The sequence below is a fragment of the Monodon monoceros genome, unplaced genomic scaffold (assembly GCF_005190385.1).
Source record: "Monodon monoceros isolate NGI ecotype Baffin Bay Population unplaced genomic scaffold, NGI_Narwhal_1 Super_Scaffold_12, whole genome shotgun sequence".
NCBI classification, from domain to species: domain Eukaryota; kingdom Metazoa; phylum Chordata; class Mammalia; order Artiodactyla; family Monodontidae; genus Monodon; species Monodon monoceros.
Window position 1 is genome coordinate 163,328,993 of NW_021703768.1, and position 23,630 is coordinate 163,352,622.

At 47.3% G+C, this 23,630-nt stretch overlaps 1 protein-coding gene across 3 annotated transcripts in view; it reads left to right on the forward strand.

Moving 5' to 3' along the window:
* Nucleotides 1–23,630, forward strand: part of LDLR (low density lipoprotein receptor) — a 35,271-nt gene that overhangs the window by 4,202 nt on the left and 7,439 nt on the right. For 2 of the 3 annotated variants that reach the window (XM_029216933.1, XM_029216932.1), the window contains exons 2-12: nt 6,831–6,953; nt 7,911–8,033; nt 9,668–10,054; nt 12,461–12,583; nt 14,781–14,903; nt 16,388–16,507; nt 16,984–17,109; nt 18,638–18,809; nt 18,896–19,123; nt 22,082–22,200; nt 22,507–22,646. In XM_029216933.1, coding sequence (XP_029072766.1) covers nt 6,831–6,953; nt 7,911–8,033; nt 9,668–10,054; nt 12,461–12,583; nt 14,781–14,903; nt 16,388–16,507; nt 16,984–17,109; nt 18,638–18,809; nt 18,896–19,123; nt 22,082–22,200; nt 22,507–22,646 — 1,784 coding nt within the window. Of the gene's footprint in view, nt 1–3,442; nt 3,579–6,830; nt 6,954–7,910; nt 8,034–9,667; nt 10,055–12,460; nt 12,584–14,780; nt 14,904–16,387; nt 16,508–16,983; nt 17,110–18,637; nt 18,810–18,895; nt 19,124–22,081; nt 22,201–22,506; nt 22,647–23,630 lie in introns of those variants that run through there. The other variant, XM_029216934.1, reaches the window with a different exon arrangement.

Genomic DNA, 23,630 nt, shown 5'->3' on the forward strand with positions numbered 1-23,630 from the left:
AAATACATACATATACACACATGTACACATAAATAAATAAGTAAGTAGCTGTTTTTTAAAGAATAACTTTTACAAGGAAAAGCAACCCAAACGTTAGTTTCATTGTGCTCCATAGACACCAGGGCAGTGAAAGATGATCTTTTTGCAAGGCTCTCCAAAAGTCCTAAAAATGCAGAACATTTCTTGACAGCTGGAATCAGGCCATGGAAAGTCATCCACCATCATCTTACCTTTTCCTGGCATTCTGTGGCTGCAGTAAAAGGTTTCCTCCCTCTTGTATAAATGTAATACACTCATCTGGGTAGTGGAACTGTTTACCAAAGGAAGCCAGAGGAGAGTGATAAAGTACAGCATATGGTGTCCCATTTCTCCAGGAAGGTGGTTTTCAAACTGGGTCCCAGAGCCCCTGACCCCCATAGCCCTCAACCCAGGCTCAGGATTGGGTTCAAGGCTGAGTGAAATGTTCAAGGGCCTCCAGAGGTCTCTGGCCTTGTCAACCACCATTGGAATGACCAAAGCCACCAAGAGCTGACAAAAAGGGAGGTTTATTGAATCAGGGGAATTAGGGCTAATGCCAGGGATAGGCACTGACTGATATCTTAGTTCTTTCACTTAATCATTTTCTTCCTTTGTTTAAAAAAAAAAAAAAGAATCTCAAGAGTAAAGCATTCTTAGAAGAAAACCAAACAACCTGAAATGAATTAAAGAAGGCCCCTTGCCACTGTTTCCTATGCAGAAGCACAGATAAGACTTTGTTTCTTCCAAAAGTAGGATCACACTGAAAACTATTACAAACTCTTCTGCCCCTTGCTTTTTTCCCCATTTAGCAAAATACCGTGGACAGCTTTCCACAGTGTCACAACGTAGGATGATTGACATCACCTTTTTCAGTGCCTCTGAAGGATCTGCATTATAATTAGGTATCGATTTTGCATGTGTGGCTACATAGTTCCATTTGAATATAGGCATACCTTCTTAAATTAGATTATGTATTAATTATCTATTGCATATCAAATTACCCCAAAACTTAGTGGCTGAAAACAATACACATTTATTATCTCCAAGTTTCTGTGGGTCAGGAATTTGGAAGCAGCATAGCCAGATGGTTCTGGCTCAGGATCTCACATGAAGTTGCCATCTAGATACCCCAGGAAAAAATATATTTGCAGGGGCTGCAGTCATCTGAGGGCTCTATGGGGGCTGAAGCTTCCCTTCCAAGATGGTGTCCTCAGTGGCTTTTCCCAGAAGGCCTCAGGCACTCACTGCATGGAGCACCTCAGCGTGTGCAAAGGGCTTCCCCCAGAGTAAGCAATCCAAAAGATTCTGGAGGAGGCTGCGGTGGCTTCATGATGTAGGGTCAGAAGGCACACCTCATCACGTCTGCCTTTTTCTATATATTAGAAACAAGTCCTGAGTACACGCCAGGCATGGGGAATTAGGCTCACCTTTTGGAGGGAGTGTCATGGAATTTGTGGTCATATTTTAAAATACCACTGGGCTTCCCTGGTGACGCAGTGGTTAAGAATCCTCCTGCCAATGCAGGGGACACCGGTTCGCGCCCTGGTCAGGGAAGATCCCACATGCCACGGAGCAATTAAGTCTGTATGCCACAACTACTGAGCCTGCGCTCTAGAGCCCGTGTGCCACAAGTACTGAAGCCTGCACACCTAGAGCCTGTGCTCCGCAACAAGAGAAGTCACCACAATGAGAAGCCCGTGCACCGCAACGAAGAGTAGCCCCCACTCGCAGCAACTAGAGAAAGCACTCACACAGCAATGAAGACCCAATGCAGCCAAAAATAAATTAAATACATAAATAAATAATACCACCAATTGTTCCCCCCTTTTCTCTATTATAAGAAAAGTTTTAGGGACTACCCTGGCGGTCCAGTGGTTAGGACGCTGAGCTTCCACTGCAGGGGGCATGGGTTCGATCCCTGGTGGGGGAAGTAAGATCACGCATGCCGCCGGGCACTGCCAAAATAAACAAACAGAAAAAGCTTTGGACCTCTTTTGAACTTGACATTGTTATACACCTGTGTTAATATTTCTTCTGGGTCCCAGGGACTTTGCACTTTAAATTTTGACAGATTCTGCCCTGTTGCCCTCCTAAGAGGTGGAATGTGGAAGAGTTCCACTTTTCCAAAATCTTTCCCCGGCAAAGGTGATGGACCCGGCCCTGATTTTTGGCATACCTATTGAACAAATCTTACTGTGACTGTGTCAGGCCTTGGGCTCTGATGGTTTCATGCTGAAACGATGAAAAAGACATTCCTTACTCTCAAGGAGTTTAAGTCTAGGCTGGGGGATACACAATAAACAGGTGCTTTCGATACTGTGTGTTAGGAGTGAGAAATGGGTGTTTTAGGGGCTCGCGGCGGTGCCAAACCCAGTTTTGGGGAAGATCAGCTTCAAAGTTGAACTGTTAGGGACTTCCCTGGTAGTTCAGCGGGTAAGACTCGGCAATCCCAATGAAGGGGGCCCAGGTTCAATCCCTGGTCAGGGAACTAGATCCCGCATGCTGCAACTAAGAAGCCCTCATGCTGCAACTAAAAGGTCCTGCATGCCACAACTCAGACCTGGCAAAGCCAAAATACATAAATAAATAATAAAATAAATAAATAAGTATTCAAAGTTGAACTGTTAGCCAAACAAACAGGTGGGAGTTGGGAGGGGGCTTTGCAGTAGAGGGAACTGCAGGGATTTGGGATCTGAGGTTGTGAAATTTTTACCAGATCCAGTACGGAGGCAGAGAATGCCATTTCCATAAGACTGTAATTCACACTGCTTTGGAGTGGGGACAGTTGGTGAAATCTGGTGACCTCAGGGCCTCCCTCTTCCTTGTTTATAGAGGTTTCAGGATGGCATTTTATGGGGAAAACAGATGTCTTGCAGATGGGTGTGTGTGAAAGGAAATGGGATGTGTGTAGGGAACACCGGCCATACATCCGTGAGCTTGGAAAAGAAGTATCCAGGCATGTTCTTTTGTTCCCTTCCGGCTGTGGGCCACCTTCACCTCTCTGCCACCTTATGTCTTGACTTTAACTTAGATGGAGACCACACTTCCATTTTGGCCAAGAATGGGATGAGTTGGAGACTCATAGCTCTTCCTTCATCATGATAAGGTCTGGCTTTCACATGCCTTCCAGCCCTAAAGACTTTTTTCCCCACTGATGCTCCCCAAGTCTTTATTCACATTCATTGTTCATTTTAAGGAACTGCAGTGGGGACTTCCCTGGTGGCACAGTGGTTAAGAATCCTCCTGCCAGTGCAGGGGACACGGGTTCGATCCCTGGCCCGGGACAATCCCACATGCCACGGAGCAACTAAGCCCGGGGGTCACAACTACTGAGCCTGCATGCCTAGAGTCTGTGCTCCGCAACAAGAGAAGCCACCGCAATGAGAAGCCCATGCACCACATCGAAGAGCAGCCCCCGCTCGCTGCAACTAGAGAAAGCCCGCACACAGCAATGAAGACCCAACACAGCCAAAAATATTTAATGAAGAAAGGTAGGAAGGAAGGAAGAAAGAAACAAAGGAAGAAAGAAAGAAAGAAAGAACGAACTGCAGTCATCTAATGTATGTCATCTTTCACCTCAATGACTTGGGAAAAAAATTACCTTCTTATTTTGGGATTATATTCAATGTAAAAAAAGTTGCAAAGATATTACAGAGAATTCTCATACCCCTCATACATTTTCCCCCAATATTAACGTCTTACATACTACAGTACATGTCAAAACTAAGAGATTAACATTTGTATATTACTATGAATTCCAGACTTTCTTTGGATTTCATCCATTTTTTTCTTTAATGACCCTTTCCTCTTCCAAGATCCAATCCAGTATTTCACATCACATTTGGGCCCTAAAGTCTTTGATCCTAGTCTTAACCAGTTGGTCTCCCAACTCTTTTAATCGCATACCCTCATTGGTTAAAAAAATTTTGAGGAAGTTCTCCCTAATATAATTATTTATCATATACTGTACTAGTGTATGATGTACCTTACAAACCATAAATATACAGAAAAGCAGAAATGTTAAAAAGGTGAGATTATAAATCAGACACACAACATTTAAAAATATCTTGTTATTCGTGATGGCTTCCTACTATAGTTAGTTAAAATCTGAAATCATGATGTAGTCAGAGCAAGTGTTTTTTTGCAAAAGTGATTCAGATTCTTTTTCAATTTCTTTTCTCTTATAGATTATTACAAGATATTAGGTGTATAGTTCCCTGTGCTATACAGTAGGTCCTTGTTGGTTATCTATTTTATATATAGTAGTGTGTGTATGTTAATCTCAACCTCCTAATTTATCTGTCCCTCACCCCTTTCCTCTTTGGTAACCATAAGACTGTTCTCTGTGTCTATGGGTCTCTTTCTGTTTTGTAAATAAGTTCATTTGTATCTTTTTTTTTAAGATTCCACATATAAGCAATATTGTATGATATTTGTTTTTCTCTGTCTGGTTTACTTCACTTAGTATGATAACCTCTAGGTCCATCCATGTTGCTGCAAGTGGCATTATTTCATTCTTTTTTATGGCTGAGTATTAAGGGCAAGGTTAATCATTAGCAATTGGGCACAGAAGGCCACATTTCAAAGGGTGTCCTTGATCATTTTGATTTTTTTTTGGCTTGACCTTCTATCATATCTGATTAGGTCTCTTTTTATCTTGTACGTTGAGGGTAGGAGGGGCAAAATGCTCATTAATAGGAATAAACATGGGACTTCCCTGGTGGTCCAGTGGTTAAGACTTTGCCTTCCAGTGCAGGGGGTGTGGGTTCAATTCCTGGTCGCGGAGCTAGGATCCCACATGCCTCGTGACCAAAACATAAAACAGAAGCATTATTGTAACAAATTCAGTAAAGACTTAAAAAAAATAGGAATAAACTTGTCAATGCTGCCATCTAAGGTCGGGAAGTTTGCACATTTACATCCACTCACAGCTCATTAGCTTAAACTCAGTCCCATGGCCACACCTAGCTGCAAGGAAAATTGGGAAATTATAGATCCTCTTTTGGGTCGTGTGCCCAGCTAAAACTTGAAGGTCTTAATAATATGGAGAAGGAGGAGGAGAACAGATACTTGGAAACATTCTTCAGTAGTCTCAGAGCTAAAGAATTATTAATGGAAATTCTTTTTTTTTTTTTTTTTCTTTTCCAGGCAACAAAATTTTAATTTACCTGTAACCGTTTACTAGACTAAGTGTAGATGATTCACATTTTCTAGGCAATACCACCATGGATAAAAACAAATTTTGGGTGTTTAAAGAGAATATCAAAGCAAAAAAAATCTAAATACATAAAAAGCCCCAAAGTGTGTAAGATCTTGAATCTTCTTCTCCCATATCCAGAATGAAGGAAGGAGAGACTTCTCCCATGAGAAGAATCATTAAAGGATCTACTGTCTTCTGTTCTTTTTGTCTGGAGTTTTCTCCCAGACAATGCATCCATTAATTGCCTTTGTGCAAGATGAGCTCATGAATAAGTTTTGCACAAACCATTAAACTCTTGATTTGGTTACGGCTAACATTCAAAATAAATTAATAAAAGAAAAGACATTCTTAATCTTCTTACAAAGGTAATGAAAAATATAAGAAATGTAGCCATCAGTTAAAACTTCTATTTTACATACCATTTGCCTTCAGAACATCTGACTAATCAGGAAAATCCTGCTAGCTTCTTTTTTTTTTTTTGATCTTATTTCCTTATCCTGAGATGAACCAGATCATAATTTTTATTGGCCGCATTACTTTAGATTACAAAGGGGATCAAAGTTTATATTTAGAGATTAAAGGATTAGTACCAGGTTTTACCAACCAATAAAAGTTTGCTTTGATCGTAGTTCACACATAACAATGCATTCTAAATCAAAGCATGATATCTAAAACTAAATGCAGTCAATATTATTTTGTTCTCTTTTCCAAAGTGCAAAAATCATATATTTTAGAAAACTTCCCAAACACTTACTTTGTCCTCATTTTTTTTTTTTTTTTTTTTGCGGTACGCGGGCCTCTCACAGTTGTGGCCTCTCCCGTTGCGGAGCACAGGCTCCGGACGCACAGGCTCAGCGGCCGTGGCTCACGGGCCCAGCCGCTCCGCGGCATGTGGGATCTTCCCGGACCGGCGCACGAACCCGCGTCCCCTGCATCGGCAGGCGGACTCTCAACCACTGCACCACCAGGGAAGCCGCTGTCCTCATTTTTATCTCAAAATCCAAGTCTTCGTTTTCCTAAGGAAAGTTTTCTGTTGATTAGATCTTTTGTTACTGTGTCTGTCCCATTTCTTTTGATCTGACTTTTAGTTATATGATTATCTTTTCTGCTGGATCTCTGCTCACTGACCTCTACATTAATAATTTCTCATAATTTTTATCTCTTTATAGTTCCTTTCTACCTACTGGAGAAAGCTTTTCAAGTTTTCCTCCAGCTTAATGCTTTTACAGCCTCAATTTTCCTTGGTACTGTTTCCAATACAGATTTGTAATATGCGAAATAATTTTCTTTTCTTTGTTAATGTACACCCAGTTTCTAATATTTTATTCCCATAGACCAATGGATCCATACTTTGGACTCAACAACCATGATGCCAAAATCTCATATTGGGGACAAATCTCTCTTTTGGATGTGTTATTTGCATCCTCCACAATACTTACATTTCAGTTCATGAAATTTAATTTGTTGTGCGTGTTTCATTTCCTGGGAACTTGACTGTTATAGCAAGGTTGTATTTCTGGTTCGTTCTTCAGTTGGCAGGAAATAGACACAGGGAGCATGGTCGTTTCTAATCCTGACCCTGATCCTTCCTTCTCCTTTCTTTCTCTCTCAGTGGAAGACAAATGTGGGAGAAATGAGTTCCAGTGCCGAGATGGGATGTGCATCTCCTACAAGTGGGTTTGCGACGGGAGCGCTGAGTGCCAGGATGGCTCCGATGAGTCCCAGGAGACGTGCAGTGAGTCCCCTTTGGGCGTGATACGCGTCCTAACCTTTTTTTTCACTCTTTTTTTAAAATTTAAGTATAGTTGATTTACAACGTTGTGTTAATTTCTGCTGTACAGGGATTTCCCTGGCGGCCCAGTGGTTACGACTCCACACTTCCACTGCAGGGGGCCGGTGTTGGATCCCTCTTTGGGGATCCCCGCAAGCCATGACACAACAAAAAACACTTTTTTAAAAATAAATAAATAAACATTTCTGCTGTACAGCAAAGTGATTTGATGATACTGGATGACAGACTCGGTGGAAATTGGCCAGTGTATTGATGTATTCAGCTGTGAATTGGGAAATGGAGAGAGAAGATATTACTGGAACTGAAACTTTCCTTTAAAGCCTCTTTTTTTTTTTTTTTTTTGTAAATCGAGGTGAAATTCACATAACAGAAATTAGCCATTTTCAAGTGATCAGTTTGAGACGGAGGGGTAGGGATAAATTAGACGTTTGCGATTAACATATACACACTGCTATATAAAAAATAGATTAACAACAAGGTCCTACTGTATAGCACAGGGGAACTATATTTAATATCCTGTGATAAACCGTAATGGAAAAGAATATATATGTATATATGAATCACTTTGCTGTACACCTGAAACTAACACAACATTGTAAATCAACTATACTTCAATTTTTAAAAAGCCAAAAAAATTTAAAAAGTAAAAAAAGTAAAGTTCAGTAGCATGAATACATTCACAGTGCGGTACAACCACCACCTCCATCTCGTTCCAAAACCTTTGCAGCACCTAGCTTCTAATTTTAAACAAGCTCCATTAAATGTCCTTCATTTTGACTCAGAAAAGTGGGCTCGGCACTCCCTGTCAGAAAACTCTGGGTTTTTCCCTTGCAAAGCTCGGACTGGCGAGGCAGGTTGGTCTTCCCTCTGGGTTAAGGCTGAATCCTGTTTCTCCCATAGTGTCTGTCACCTGCAAGACGGGGGACTTCAACTGTGGGGGCCATGTCAATCGCTGCATTCCTGAGTCCTGGAGATGCGACGGCCAGCTGGACTGCGAGAACGGCTCAGACGAGGAAGGCTGTCGTAAGTGGGGTCACTGGCCTGGTGGCCCGTGGGTCCTGGCTTAGTCCAAGTGACCTGACCGGGTTCCTGGCTAAGGTCGGAGTTTGTTCCCCAAACTGAGGGTTCTGTGAAGAAACAGGCCGAGAGTCTTGGAGGGGAAGGCACTTTGCAGCTGGTTCTGTCTTGTCTCTTTGATTTTATTCATTGTTTATAATTTCATTTTCAATTGCATAGGTTTTTTTTTTTTTTTTAACAAAATAAGGCCCTTTAAAAAACAAAAAACAAAAAATCCTGGGGAAAATTTAAATAACTGAGATCACATCAAATCTTCAAGTTCACAAAATATGGAAACCCTTAAGAGAGTCTTAAAAAAAACTAAAAACAGGGAGTTCCCTGGTGGCCAGGTGGTTAGGATTCTGGGCTTTCACTGCCATGGCTAGGGTTCAATCCCTAGTCGGGGAACTGAGATCCCACAAGCCATAAGACCCAAAAAGTGAGTGTTTGCTTATATTTACCTTAGAAATGCACGTCTAACCTTGGTTAGTGGTCATCTGATGAAACAGCTCCCTGGGGAACATTTTAATAAAATTTATTTATTTATTTATTTATTTTTGGCTGCGTTGGGTCTTCGTTGCTGGGCGCAGGCTTTCTCTAGTTGTGGCGTGCAGGGGCTACTCTTCGTTGCGGAGTGTGGGCTTCTCATTGCAGTGGCTTCTCTTGTTGCAAAGCACAGGCTCTAGGCATGTGGGCTTCCATAGTTGTGGCTTGCAGGCTCTAGAGCACAGGCTCAGTAGTTGTGGTGCACAGGCTTTGTTGCTCCACGGCATGTGGGATCTTCCCAGACCAGGGCTCGAACCATGTCCCCTGCAGTGGCAGGCAGACTCTCAACCACTGCGCCACCAGGGAAGCCCCCATATATTCTTCTTCATATTCTTTTCCATTATAATTTATTATATGATATTGACTATATTCCCTGTGCACACTATTTTTTTGACTGCATTGGGTATTAGTTGAGGCATGCAGGATCTTTGTTGAAGCATGTGGGATCTTTCATTTCCTCGCTGGGGCTTCTTTCTCTGTAGTTGTAGGGCACAGGCTTCTCTCTAGTTGTGGCGTGTGGGTTTTCTCTCTCTACTTGTGGCAGGCGGACTCCAGAGTGCGTGGGCTCCGTAGTTTGCAGCACACAGGCTCTCTAGTTGAGGCTCACGAACTCAGTAGTTGTGGTGCGGGGGTTTAGTTGCCCCCGCTCCGGCATGCGGGATCTCAGTTCCCCAACCAGTGATTGAACCCGCATCTCCTGCATTGGAAGGTGGATTCTTTACCACTGGACCACCAGGGAAGTCCCTTGTGCAGACTCATACTGCTTCCCATGTACCCAGCCCAACGTGAGAGCTTTATACCCCAAGTCCTCAGCAATGCCTTAAGACATGAACAGATGAGGGAACTGAAGCACAGAGGGGGCCCAGGAGCTGGACAGTCTTCCGGCCAGGGCAGCGGTTCCGTGTTCAGGGTTCCTGACCACTGCCTTGAGCTCCTGACCACTGGGCTCTGGCCTCTCCTCGGCTCAGTGTCTGCATCTGTGCAATGGGCTTGTGTCAGGATGTGGTGGGAGGCTCCCTGCTGACTGGGCTGTCGTCTCCCGTCCGTCCCCGCAGCCCCCAAGACGTGCTCCCAGGACGAGTTCCGCTGCAATGACGGCAAGTGCATCGCCCCGAAGTTTGTCTGCGACTCGGACCTGGACTGCTTAGATGGCTCAGACGAGGTGTCCTGCCCTGCGCCCACCTGCGGCCCTGCCAGCTTCCAGTGCAACAGTGCCACCTGCATCCCCGAGCTCTGGGCCTGCGACGGCGACCCCGACTGCGAAGATGGCTCGGACGAGTGGCCGCAGCACTGTGGGAGCCCCCAGCCGTCGGACCCTGCACAGGGCAACAACCCCTGCTCGGCCCTCGAGTTCCATTGTCGCAGCGGCGAATGCATCCACTCCAGCTGGCACTGCGACCACGACCCCGACTGCAAGGACAAGTCTGACGAGGAGAACTGTGGTAGGGGCACCGGACGGGTCCCCTCATCTGTCCCCAGGCTCCCCCAAGTCGGGGCAGGGGCAGTGCCTTTAGGTGGTTGAATGGTTTCACATCTCATAGCAAGAAAATCGGTCCCATTTCATGTTCGAGTCTTTCCAGTCACATGGAGGACAAGCTATCCTCCAAAGAGTGCTCAGTCTGGAACACCTATTTAATTAATCTCTTTTGCCCAGGGGAGCAAACTGCAACCTGCAGTATAATTTGGGTCCAGAAAGGATCCTGGGCTCCGGGCCTGGCTGGTGTCATCTGTGCTGTGTGACCTTTGGCCAGGGACCACTGTGCTGTGGTCTCCTCCCCTGCAGATGGGGCAACAGCATCGGCCTTTGCGGGCCTCGGTTAGAATCCAGTGCCATCCAATCGAACTTGCTGTGATGCTGCCCAGTGCACGAGTGCTGGCCAGTGTAGCTGATGCCACTGAAAGATGGAATTCTTAGGTTGCCTTCATTTTAACTCATTGAAACTTAAATAGCCACAGGTGGTTAGTGGCGACTGTGATGAAGACGTGGCCCCGAGTCAGTGCACCCTGAATCAGGGCCGTTCTTGCACGGCTAGTGATGTAGGTCGTTTTCATCTTTCTGTTTCTTTGGCATCTTTGCCCACGTGCACAGTGTTCAGAGTTGCAATCGCTGTATAGGTGTAATTAGACATTTTATTTTTTATTTTTTTATTATTATTTCTTTCCTTTTTGGCTGCCCCACATGGCATGCGGGATCTTAGTCCCCAACCAGGGATCGAACCTGTGCCCCCTGCATTTGAAGCGTGGAGTCTCAACCACTGGACTGCCAGGGAAGTCCCGTAATTAGACTTTTTAAAAACTTCTTACACCTTTTAAAAACGATTGAAGGGACTTCCAGCATGTGGAGTCCAGTGCACCCGGCCGGGTTCAGTCCCTGGACAGGGAACTAGATCCTGCATGCCGCAACTAAAGACCCCACATGTTGCAATGAAGATCCCGCATGATCCCACCTGCGGCAGTGAAGATCCCACATGCCACAACTAAGACCTGGCGCAGCCAAAAAATAAATAAGGCAAAACAAAACAGTTGAAGACTTTGTATGTGATCGATCGGTTCTAAAACTGAACACCCTGGCAGTCCAGTGGTTAGGACTCCGCTCTTTCACTGCCAAGGGCCGGGGTTCAATCCCTGGTTGGGGAACTAAGATCCCACAAGCCCCACGGCGAGGCCAAAAATAAAAAATAAATAAGTAAATAAACAAATAAAACTGAACACAAACTCATTTAATCCCCATGACTTGTGAGAGCACGCTTCCCTCATTCTTTACAGATGAGGAGACTGAGGCACAGAAAGGCAGAGTAACCCTCTGAGGACACACACCTGTGAACCCGAACCCATCCCTGATCACCCCACCATGTGAACTCTCATCAGAGAGCATGTTTTGCGAGAGTTATGTTCAGTTGTATTTTTTTCCTTAATGCAAAGATATACACAGGGCTTAAAAATAGGATCATTCTAAATACACAAAGCGACACAAAAAATAGGATCATTCTCCTCTTTTACCTAGGTCACAGCAGAGCAAGTATCCACTTGAAAATAACGAGCTCCAGACATTTGCATATTTTTATTTTATTTTATTTATTTTATATATATTTTTTTGCGGTACACGTGCCACTCACTGTTGTGGCCTCTCCCGTTGCGGAGCACAGGCTCCGGACGCGCAGGCTCAGCGGCCATGGCTCACGGGCCCAGCCGCTCCGCGGCATGTGGGATCTTCCCGGACCGGGGCACGAACCTGTGTCCCCTGCATCGGCAGGCGGACTCTCAACCACTGCGCCACCAGGGAAGTCCATTTGCATATTTTTAAAAAGGTGGATGGGGAGGATCATTCTGCCCATAGATTTATCATCTTTTTTCACTGACCTCCTGAAATCGAATTTTCAAATTGTAAACATTTTGATAGTGAAATGTAACCCATGGGAAAGTGCAGAAAACTTAAGCTTAGAGCTTAATGAATTAGGGTAAAGCAAAAACCTGTTGGAGGTCAAGGTCCAGACCGTGGTTAGAATGACCCTATTCTAGTCATCACGTGTGTCCGCCAAGATTTCATTGTAATGGCCTTTTTAGGTGTCAACTGAAACATGTTTTACGTTTGCAGTGTGAGTCATTTGAAGGGCTGTATGATACTCAGTGGTATTGATATGATTTATCATAGCTTACCTGGCCGTGCCTCTGTCTGGGTTGGGACCACATCACTGCTTTTCTGCAGAGAATGGCCTGTTGGTCTGCCAGCTTTTTAATGAATTTCCTGCATACGAGGACAGACTGGAGAAAAGTCTAAGAAAACGGTTGTGTTAGGGTGCTTTCCTGCCCACTTTCTTATTTTCCACACCTGGCTCTGTCTTTCCCAGCCGTGGCCACCTGCCGGCCTGACGAGTTCCAGTGCTCGGATGGGACCTGCATCCACGGCAGCCGGCAGTGCGACAGGGAGTATGACTGTAAGGACCTGAGCGACGAGCTGGGCTGCATCAATGGTAAGCTCTGTCCCGCCAGGGTCCAGGGCCATGGGGAGATGTAGGGGGATGAGCATGGTGCATCCCAGACAAGTGAGGAGCCTCCTGTGTGTCCTTGGGCAAGTTACTTGACCTCTCTGAGCCTCACGTCCACTTATCTGCCAAATGGGCAAAATGTAAGCACCTACTTCAGGACTGTGAGATTTAATGAGGTCAGAGTGTACAGAGCTCATGTCCCTGAGCTCAGAGTTACATGCACAGTACGATTCCATGTAAAGCACTTTGCTGAATTTACAACATAGCAGTTCCGCTTCTGGGAAACTTGCACTGGGAGAGAAGCTCTAGAACAGGCAGAGCAGCACTGTCCTAACAGCAGAACACTGGAAGAAACCCAAATGTTCATCAGCAGTAGAATTAATTAAAAATATATATACGTATTCGTTTATTTATCTATCTATTTATTTATTTATGGCTGCATTGGATCTTCGTTGCTGTGCGTGGGCTTTCTCTAGTTGCAGCCAGTGGGGGCTACTCTTTGTTGTGGTGCGCAGGCTTCTCATTACGGAGGCCTCTCTTGTTGCGGACCATGGGCTCTAGGTGCACTGGCTTCTGTAGTTATGGCACAGGGGCTCAGTAGTTGCGGCTCACAGGCTCTAGAGCACAGGTTCAGTAGCTGTGGCTCGCAGGCTTAGCTGCTCCGCAGCATGTGGGATCTTCCCAGACCAGGGATTGAACCCATGTTCCCTGCATTGGCAGGTGGATTCTTTTTTTTTTTTTTTTTTTGCTGTATGCGGGCCTCTCACTGTTGTGGCCTCTCCCGTTGTGGAGCACAGGCTCCGGACGCGCAGGCTCAGCGGCCATGGCTCACGGGCCCAGCCGCTCCGCGGCATGTGGGATCTTCCCGGACCGGGGCATGAACCTGTGTCCCGTGCATCGGCAGGCGGACTCTCAACCACTGCGCCACCAGGGAAGCCTGGCAGGTGGATTCTTAACCACTGTGCCACCCAGGAAGTCCCAAAATGTGTTTTCAATTGTGGTAAAATACCTATAACATAAAATTTACCATCTTAACCTTTTTTTTTTTATCTTAGCCATTTTTAAGGGTCAAGTTCAGTAGTGCTAAGTAACCGTCACTACCATCCATTGCCAGAACTCTTTTCATCTTCCCAAATTGAAACTCTGTCCTCGTGAAACACTCACTCCCCCTCTCCCTCCCCCAGCCCCTGGCACCCACCATTCTACTTTCTGTCTCTATGAATTTGACTCCTCTAGGGACCTCATGTAAGTGGAATCACACAGTATTTGTCTTTGTGTGACTGGCTTATTTCACTGAGCATGATGTCTTCAATGTACATCCATGTTGTAGCAGGTGTTAGAATTTCCTCCCTTTTTCAGGCTGAATAACATTCTATTGTATGGATGGACCACATTCTGTTTATCCAGTCATCTGTGGATGGATACTTGGGTTGCTTCCACCCCTTGGCTGTTGTGAATAGTGCTGCTGTGAACAGGGGTATATGGAAATAATTTTAAATGGCACATAGTGGAATACCATACAGCTGAGAAAATGAGGCTACAGCCCTTGTCTGCAGCCCAGGCAAACCTCATAACCTTGTGGTTGGGAGCAAGAAGGAAGTTGTAGGAATTTACTGGGTACAGTTATTATATCATACTCAAAAACAAGCAAAATTCAACAATATATTGTTCATTCATACATGTTTGATAGAATGATTAATGAAAAAATAAGGAAATGGTAAACCCATAATTCAAGACTATCATTACCTCTGGGGGTAGCAGAGAGTAGGGGGAAGGGATGGCAAAGACCACTATAATAGTCTCTGTCAGGGCCCAATGGTACAGGCCAGATAGTAAGTATTTTCAGCTTTGTGGGCCATAGTCTCAATTACAACTACTGGACTCTGCTATTATAGCGTGAAATCCACCGCTGACGGTATGTAAATGAATGGGCAGGGCTGTGTGCCAATAAAACTTTATTTAAACCAACAGGCAGTGGGCCAGAGTTTCCCAGCCCCTGCTCTTGGTGACATTCTAATTCTTAAGCTGAGTGGAGGCTTCACAGGTGTTCAATAATTATTCTGTTTTATTACCAAATACGTTTGCATCTATTCTTGCATGAATAAGCTATCATATTAATAAAAAGCACTAAGTGGGCTCCTGCTGTTCAGAAGCACCTGATCCTCCTCTGTGGCTCTCATAGTGACTCTGTGTGAGGGACCCAACAAGTTCAAGTGCCAAAGCGGCGAGTGCATCTCCCTGGACAAAGTGTGCAACTCAGTCAGGGACTGCCGAGACTGGTCGGACGAACCCCTCAAGGAGTGCGGTGAGCCCTGGGGTGCGGGCAGCTGGCAGAGCAGGGGTGGGACCCAGACGTGGGTGCTGCGGTGCTGCGAGGGGCTGGCCCACCCAGGCCCACAAGTGCTGTGGGGTGAGACAGATGGTGGAGGGGGTGCTGGGGATAAGTGGATTGCCTTCTAAGCCTTAGTTTTCCCAGCTGTAAAATGGGACAGTAACTGCTCCCACATCCTAGGGCTGCTGGGGATCAAATGATGCAATGCGTGTAGTTTTAGCAGTGCTATGACCCATATTTTGGACTTTATAGGCCATAAGGTCTGTGTCACAGCTCTTCAACTTGGCCATTGTAGCAGAAAAGCAGCCAAACAAATGCATACACGTGCATATGAATGCTTGGGGCCGTGCTCCAAGGAATCTTTTATTATGGATACAGAAACTTGAATTTCATAGAACTTTTTCATGAAATACCATTTTGCTTTCGATTCTTATTTTTCTTTTCAACTATTTTTAAATGTAAAAACCCTTCTTAGCTGTGTAAGAGCAGGTGGAGGGCTGGCTTTGGCCCATGCCTGGTACAGAGGGTAAGAGCATAGATTCTGGAGCCGAGTGCCCTGGGTTCGAGTCCAGTGCTGTGATCTTGGGCAGGTCATTTAATCTGGCCGTGCCTCAGTTTCCCCAGCTGTAGTTCCCTTGCCTTTAGGGTTGTAGGGAGGATTAAATGGGTTAATATATGTAACGGTAGGAAGTTGTATGTGGCTTTTATTTATTTATTTTTTTTGCGATACACGGGCCTCTCACTGCTGTGGCCTCTCCTGTTGCGGAGCACAGGCTCCGGACGCGCATGCTCAGCGGCCATGGCTCACGGGCCTAGCCGCCCCACGGCATGTGGGATCCTCTCAGACCGGGGCATGAACCTGGGTCCCCTGCATCGGCAGGCGGACTCTCAACCACTGCGCCACCAGGGAAGCCCCGGCTTTTATTTTTTATAATTAAAAAAATTGTAATTACGGTTTAAAAAACATAAAAATTTACCATCTTAACCATTTTTAGTGAAGTTCAATAGTGTCTTAAGTACATTCACGTTGTCGTGCAACCATCACCACCATCCATCTCCAGAACTATTTCATCTTGCAGAACTGAGACTCTGTCCCCGTTAAACACTAACTCCCCCTCCCCCTCCCCCAGCCTCTGCACCCACCATCCTACCCACCATCCTACCTGAGGTAGACCAGACTGAGTTGGTCCCTTTCACTCTCCAATAGGGGCCTCGAGGTGGAATAGTGCAGTATTTGTCCTTCTATACCTGGCTTATTTCACTCAGTATAACATCCTCGTGGTTCATCCATGGCGTCCCATGTGACAGTGGCTGAGTCCTCTTAGGAGTCATGGTACTTCTGCAGCTGCACAGTCATTGTGGTGATTATAATGATGACGGTGAAATAGCACAGGGTGGCGGGAGAGTGGTGGCTGGAGGCCAGAGTGTGACCGGTCCCCATCCCCCACCTGGCACAGGGACCAACGAGTGTCTGGACAACAAGGGCGGCTGCTCCCACATCTGCAATGACCTCAAGATCGGCTACGAGTGCCTGTGTCCTGAGGGCTTCCAGCTGGTGGACAAGCACAGATGTGAAGGTGATTCCCGAGCCCCAGCCCTTTCCCTGGACATGGGGAAGGTCAAGCCCTCAGCCTCAGTTTTCCCATCCATTAAGTGGGCGTGGGCACCGTCCCCTCTGTATAGGGCTGGTAGGAGGCCAGGTGCACGGGCCAACTGTCGCCGGCTTGGCTCTCAGGGAGGACTTGCTTCTGGCCTTTGGGGATTAATAATTAAGAAAGAAATCTCAGCTGACTCAGCTTGACCCTGCTGGCTGTGCCCTGAGGTGAATGGTGAGGTCAGGGTCACTGTTAGAGGTGACACTTGGCTGTTTCCAAGATTTTGTTGGTCAGAGTCCCCGGCCCTGGAGGTCTTCCCCAGAGGGGATGAGCTATCCCCCATTTGATGAGCTGTCCCCCATTTGCCACTGGGATGCACGGCCTTTGGTCAGAGCCCATGGCTCCATCTGCACCCCGTGGGGAAGATGCCCCAAATCTCTCTGTGTCCCATCCCGCAGACATCGACGAGTGTCAGGACCCAGACGCCTGCAGCCAGCTCTGCGTGAACCTCGAGGGCAGCTACAAGTGCCAGTGTGAGGAGGGCTTCCAGCTGGAGCCCCTCACCAAGGCCTGCAAGGCCGTGGGTGAGTGCAGGGAGGCGGCGGGACGGGGAACGAATGTGGTGGGGAATTTTATCATCTGAACTTTGCACCGACTGCAGTGACCCGGGGGTAGACCATCTGCTCCGGAGGCCTCTGGTAGGTGAACACCACAGCCTAGTTAGGAATCGGGCTAGGGAGCTGCCCACACCTGTCCGACTTCTGTGAAGACGCAGATCAATCTCGTGGGGGATGGTTTGTAGCCCCCAGTCCCGTGAGGGGCTTCAGGGCACAAGAAGTGGAAAGCCATGGCCTGAACAGCCTGCACCCCCTCCAGCTAAAAGAACTTATATCAAAAAAAGTAAATCCATTGAAAAGAGACCAAAATATAATTGTTCATAATGAAACAAAATAGTACAAATCACTGAGTTTCTTCTACCTGACGTTTAGGTTAGAACTGCAACCATGCACTAATTCTTAGAATCACCTAGATCAAGGGATCCCATGGTTTTGGAGGCATAGCTGTCCTGGTGAAGTTGACAGGTCACCCAAACATCCTTTGTCTTCTGTCATGTTCTGCTCTTGCAGTGTGATTCCAAATGAGGGCCAGTTTTGCAGAAATATTTTAGAGCTGTTTCCCCTAGGGCCTCTCAGTCATCATCCCTTTGACAGCTCCCTGGCTTCCCTCTGTTACATCCCCATGTGTGAAGCCCTCCAGGATTTGAGATTTCATTTTCATCCCATTCTGTAGGGTCAGGTCCCTACAGATGCCATCCCAGCTGGAATGGTGTCGTGGGAAGGGATATTCTGAGGGGGGTCAGTTGTAGAAGGCTCGGTGTGTTGGTGGATATTGATGTCATGGTTATAGCACAGCCCCCAGAGTCAAAGTGACCCAGGTTCGAATCCCAGCTCTACCACCCACTAGCTGTGTGACCTTGGGCAAGTCACTTCTCTCTGAGCCTTAATTCCCTTATCTGTACAGGGAGTTGACAACAGCCACTGCCTGTTAGGAGGGTGAGGATCAATGAGAGAAAAACGTAGGAAAAGCACTAAGCAGAATTCCCTGACATTAGGAATCACTTTGTTTACATTTGCTGTTATCATTTCTTCATCTTTACGTTCTTCAATGTAAAATGCTGGGGCCCAGATGTTTTCAAATGTAGGTTTTACTATTATTCAGCTATGGTGAGGCCAACAGACCAAACCGGGGTTGTGGGAGAGCCTTTATTGTGGTTTCTGTGGGAAGGAACAGGCGAGTTTGAATAATTTCAGTGGTCTCTGGGGAATAGACGCTGGCCCTTGTTGTCTGGCACCTGTCCCTGGGGTGACTAGGGAAGGTGGATAGTGGGCAAGAGTGTGAGACCCCAATAAAGGATGTGGTGGGGTGTGGGCTGGTTAGTTTGCATTTGAAGTGAGTCATTTACCATGTCCTCCCCGATCCACATCAGAACCACTTTGTTTATACCCCAGGCAGGCATCCTGGTGTCTCCCCTGATTCAGTCAGACCCTGCAGGGTGACAGTGGAGGCCAGGGTCCCTTTCACTCTCCTGAACTCCCCTTCCTGGCTCCCCAGGCACCATCGCCTACCTCTTCTTCACCAACCGCCACGAAGTGAGGAAGATGACTCTGGACCGCAGCGAGTACGCCAGCGTCATTCCCAACCTGAAGAACGTGGTCGCCCTGGACACGGAGGTGGCCAGCAACAGAATCTACTGGTCCGACCTGTCCCAGAGGAAGATCTACAGGTGAGCCTGGGCCCCGCCCCGTGCAGCCCCAGTCCCTGAGTGGACTGAGGGCCCCTGGAGCTGACACTCTCCTCCTCTCCCCTCAGCGCCCAGATCAACAGAGCCTCCAGCTTCTCTTCCTACGACACTGTCATCAGCGAGGATCTCCAGGCCCCCGATGGGCTGGCAGTGGATTGGATCCACAGCAACATATACTGGACTGACTCCATCCTGGGCACCGTCTCAGTGGCTGACACCAAGGGTGTGAAGAGGAAGACGCTCTTCCAAGAGAAAGGCTCCAAGCCACGGGCCATTGTGGTGGATCCCATCCACGGGTGGGTATTCCCAGGGCTGGGGGCACAAAGAACACGGGTGGGGTTCATGAACCGATTAGGGCTCCAGGTGGGGGGAGGTTTGTGCTGAGGTAGACCAGACTGAGTTGGATGCAGGCTGTCCCGAACCCCGGGATGCTCTCGATGTCAGAAAAGAACAAGGCCCAGAATGTGGGCCTCCCCACCCATCCTATGGGGGCCCTGGGGGTCGATGCCCCACCATGTCTTCTGTGTCACCTGAGGTGGAATCAGACCCTGAAAAGCCCTGCCCTATGGAATAGAATCCAAAATCAGAGATTAAATACTGATTTAAATTGATATTAGAGGGACTTCCAGGCGGTCCAGTGGTTGGGATTCCATGCTTCCACTGCAGGGGCCGTGGGTTCAATCTCTGGTAGGGGAACTAAGATCCCAGTGCCGGGAGATGCGGCAAAAAAAAAAATTTATGTTAGAAATGAACACTTGTTAGAAGTTAGAAATTTAAATTCCAATGTAGTATTATACGGCAGAGTATCCTACACTGAGACAGGATTGCAGAGATGTTTAAAAACGCTCTGGGTCAATGTTAGCCGACTGACAGATCACCGCCCGTGGGTCACCCTCCTCGGGGTCCGCAGGCCCCGTGGCTGACTCAGCAGCTCCAGTGTCCCCAGGGACCCGTGTCCCCTGGCGGAAAGCCTCTGTCCTCTGTCACACGTACCCTGCACCTGCAGCACACACCAGCTGCCCCGGTACATCATGTGTGGCATTTCACAACCCCAGGATGGGCAGGATGTTCTGGCTGCAATAACTGGAGAAAAGGGAGCATTGGGCCTCAGGGAGAAAATGTTGGCAAAGGCGCACTTGGCTGTCCTTGCATGGTGTCCGTGGCTCAGAACGGACAGACCCCCCTTGGGGTGAAGGTGGGCATGTCAGGTCCTCGTCAATCAAGACTAATGCTCTCATTTGGTGGAGGGTCACCCGGTCCACCCTACTGCCAGCAGAGAGAGACACCCTCCCCGACACACTCCACTTATTATTATTTATTTTTAAATATTTATTTATTTATTTGGCTGCGCCAGGTCTTAGTTGCAGCACACGGACTTCTTAGTTGCAGCATGCATGTGGGATCTAGTTCCCTGACCAGGGACTGAACCCGGGCCCCCTGCATTGGGAGCGGGGAGTCTTACCCATCGAACCACCAGGGAAGTCCCACACGCTCCACTTAGATGCGTGTTGTGTGCTCTGCTATTGATTGATTGATTGATTGATTGATTGCCTCGCTGCATGGCTTGTAGGATCGTAGTTCCCTCAACCAGGGGTCAAACCCGTGCCTGGAAGCTCAGAGTCTTAACCACTGGACCGCCAGGGAGTCCCCAAGTGCTCTGCTTTTGTGTTTCTTCCCCCCACCCCCAATAGCATGGAATTCTCTGCCCGACCTGGCTCTTTCATTTGGCCTATGGGTTTCCTTCCCTGCCAACCCAATGGGCCATGATTTATTTAAACTGCTATACAGCCCCTGGAAATTTAGGTTTTTACCCCCTGCCTCATACAAAGTAGCCATGAATACCTTTGAATGCCTTTGAAGGTGAGTCGCTGCAGTTTATCTGCAGGATAACATTCTAGAATTTGGATTACAAATAGGTCTGAGGGTACTTACATGGACATAGCCTCAAATTGTCCTTCCAAGCAAACATTGTGATACTGACCCTCTCGCCAGAGGCGCACCCTAGGACCCGTTTCCCCACACTCTCACCAAAGGGTTTTCCATCTTTGTAATCATCATGGGGAGGGTGTATTCCAGGGTAGTTTTAATTTGTATTAGGTCACTTGTGAGTTAGCCTGAGCATCTCTTCAGATGTTTAAAAGCCCTTGGAGCGACTTCCCTGGAGGTCCAGTGGTTAAGACTCCGAGCTGCCACTGCAGGGGGCACAGGTTCAATCCCTGGTCGGGGATCCTGCATGCTGCAGGATATGGCAAAAATAAATAAGATAAATGAAGATTTAAAAAAGAAAGAAAGAAAGAAAATGAAAGCCCTTGGAGATCCACTTGTAAGTATGGATCCAAAAGAATTGAAAGTAGGGACAGAAACAGATGTTTGTACACCCGTGTTCTTAGCAGCATGATTCACAGTAGCCAAGCGTCCATCTGCAGAGGATTAGATAAACAAAATGTGGCCTGTGCATACAGTGAGACTTTATTCAGCCTTAAAAACCTGCTACAACATGGATGAACCTTAAGGACATTATGCTTAGTGAAATAAGCCAGTCACAAAAGGATAAATACTGTATGATTCCACTTATACGAAGTCCCTAGAGGAGTCAGATCCATGGAGACAGAAAGTAGGAGAGTGGGTGTCAGGGGCTGGGGGAGGGGGAAGGGGGAGTCAGTGTTTAATGGGGACAGAGTTTCAGTTTGGGGAGGAAAGAAAGTTCTAGAGATGGACAGTGGTGATGGCTACACAGCAGTGTGAATGTACTTAATGCCACTGAATTGTATACTTAAAAATGGTTAAATGCTAAATTTTATGTTATGTGTGTTTTACCACAATTTTAAAAAATCTCTCTTTGTGTGTGTGTGTATATATACATGTATGTATATGTAGGTGTGTGTGTGTGTGTGTGTGTGTGTGTATATATATATATATATTTGTATTTAAAAAGCCAAAAAATTACCCCCCCCCCCAAATTTATAAAAAGCCCTTAGAAAGCAGTGTTCAGGGTGCAGATTCCAGGGCCCCAGTCCCAACACTGGAATGAAAACCTCCCTTTGTTCTCAAACGTCATCCAAATCCTGCCAGGTCTCACCAGGTGTGGGCCTTGAGGGCAGCAAGGTCAGGGAAGCAGAAAGAACCCATCCAGGGTCTCCCCAGAACCAACTGGGAGTCCTGGCCTGGCTGCTTCAGGGGCAAGCAGCTCTTCTGGGTAGGCAGAGCCTCCCTCCCTGATGTCCTCCTGTCTGTCCTTCCCCCTGTCCCACCAGCTTCATGTATTGGACAGACTGGGGAACCCCCGCTAAGATCAAGAAGGGGGGCCTGAATGGCGTGGACGTTTACTCGCTGGTGACGGAGGACATCCAGTGGCCCAATGGCATCACCCTGGGTATGTTGGGAGCACAGTGGTCCTGGGGGGTCAGGCACAGTCTGGAAGAGAGGAAATGGCCACGGGCCTCCCTGAGATTTTATAACCTGAAACTCAGCTCCCATTCCCCCACATACCTGCATACGGTTCAGGCTCACACATGGGGGTGGGGATGGGGGCAGGGTCTGAACTGCTTTCCTGGGCGCGTCTCTGCTGGGTCCTTGGGGGTCTCCCTCCTGTGGGGAGCAGCGTGCCCAAGCCCCAAGCACCGCCCCCCGCATCACGTGTGACCACTCCTGTCCCCCCCACCCCCATCTTGGATTCTAGATCTTTCCAGCGGCCGCCTGTACTGGGTCGACTCGAAGCTGCACTCCATCTCCAGCATTGATGTCACTGGGGGCAACCGGAAGACCATCCTAGAGGACAAGAAGAATCTTGCGCACCCCTTCTCCTTGGCCATCTTTGAGGTGGGTGCTGGGGGCAAGCGGTCGCTGCTTCCGTGCTTGCGGGAATTCACGGTCAAGTGCTGCTGACTGAGCATCACTTACATACAAGGCGCGAGCGCTCCTGCTAACAGGTCCACACACATCGTGTAGTCATTCAAGCCCAGACTAGGTCAGAAAGCTGCTGGTGACCATGAAGAGGTCTTAGACCAGGAATTAGGGATTTCCCTGGCAGTCCAGTGGTTAGGAATTAGCGCTTCCACTGCAGGGGACCCGGCTTCCATCCCTTGACGGGGAACTAAGATCCCTGCAAGCCGTGAGTCAAGGCCAGAACAAAAGGATGCTGCTCAACACCCTGCAAGAGAAGGGGGGTGCCCATCAGGAAGGCTTATGTGGCCCTAAATAGCATCCCAGTGGGGAAACTCTGCTCTAAAGAATGTTGCTGTACAGTTGACCCTTGAACAACGTGGGGTTTGGGGCACTGACCCTTCACACAGTCGAAAATCTGAGTATAATTTAGAGTTGGTCCTCCGTATCCAGGGTTTGTTGGTATCTGTAGTTCCACATCTGTGGATTCAACCAGCTGGGAATCGTGTATTTACTATTGAAAAAAATCCACGCAGTTCAAATGCATGTTGTTCAAGGGTCAACTGTATTCGTAAACCCATGTTCAAGCAGCACAATCCACAAAAGCCAAGAGTTGGAAGCAACCCAAGTGTCCATCAGTGGATGACTGGATAAACACAATGTGGTCCATCCATCCAATGACATATTATTCAGCCTTAAGAAGGAAGGAGATTTTGACACCTGCTATAACTTGGATGAACCTTGGGGACATTATGCTCAGTGAAATAAGCCAGGCACAAAAAGACAAATACTGTGTGATTCCACTCATTTGAGTCCCTAGAGGAGTCAGATTCATAGAGACAGAAAGTAGAATGGTGGGCGCCAGGGGCTGGGGGAGGGGGATGGGGAGTGAGTGTTTCATGGGAACAGAGTTTTAATTTG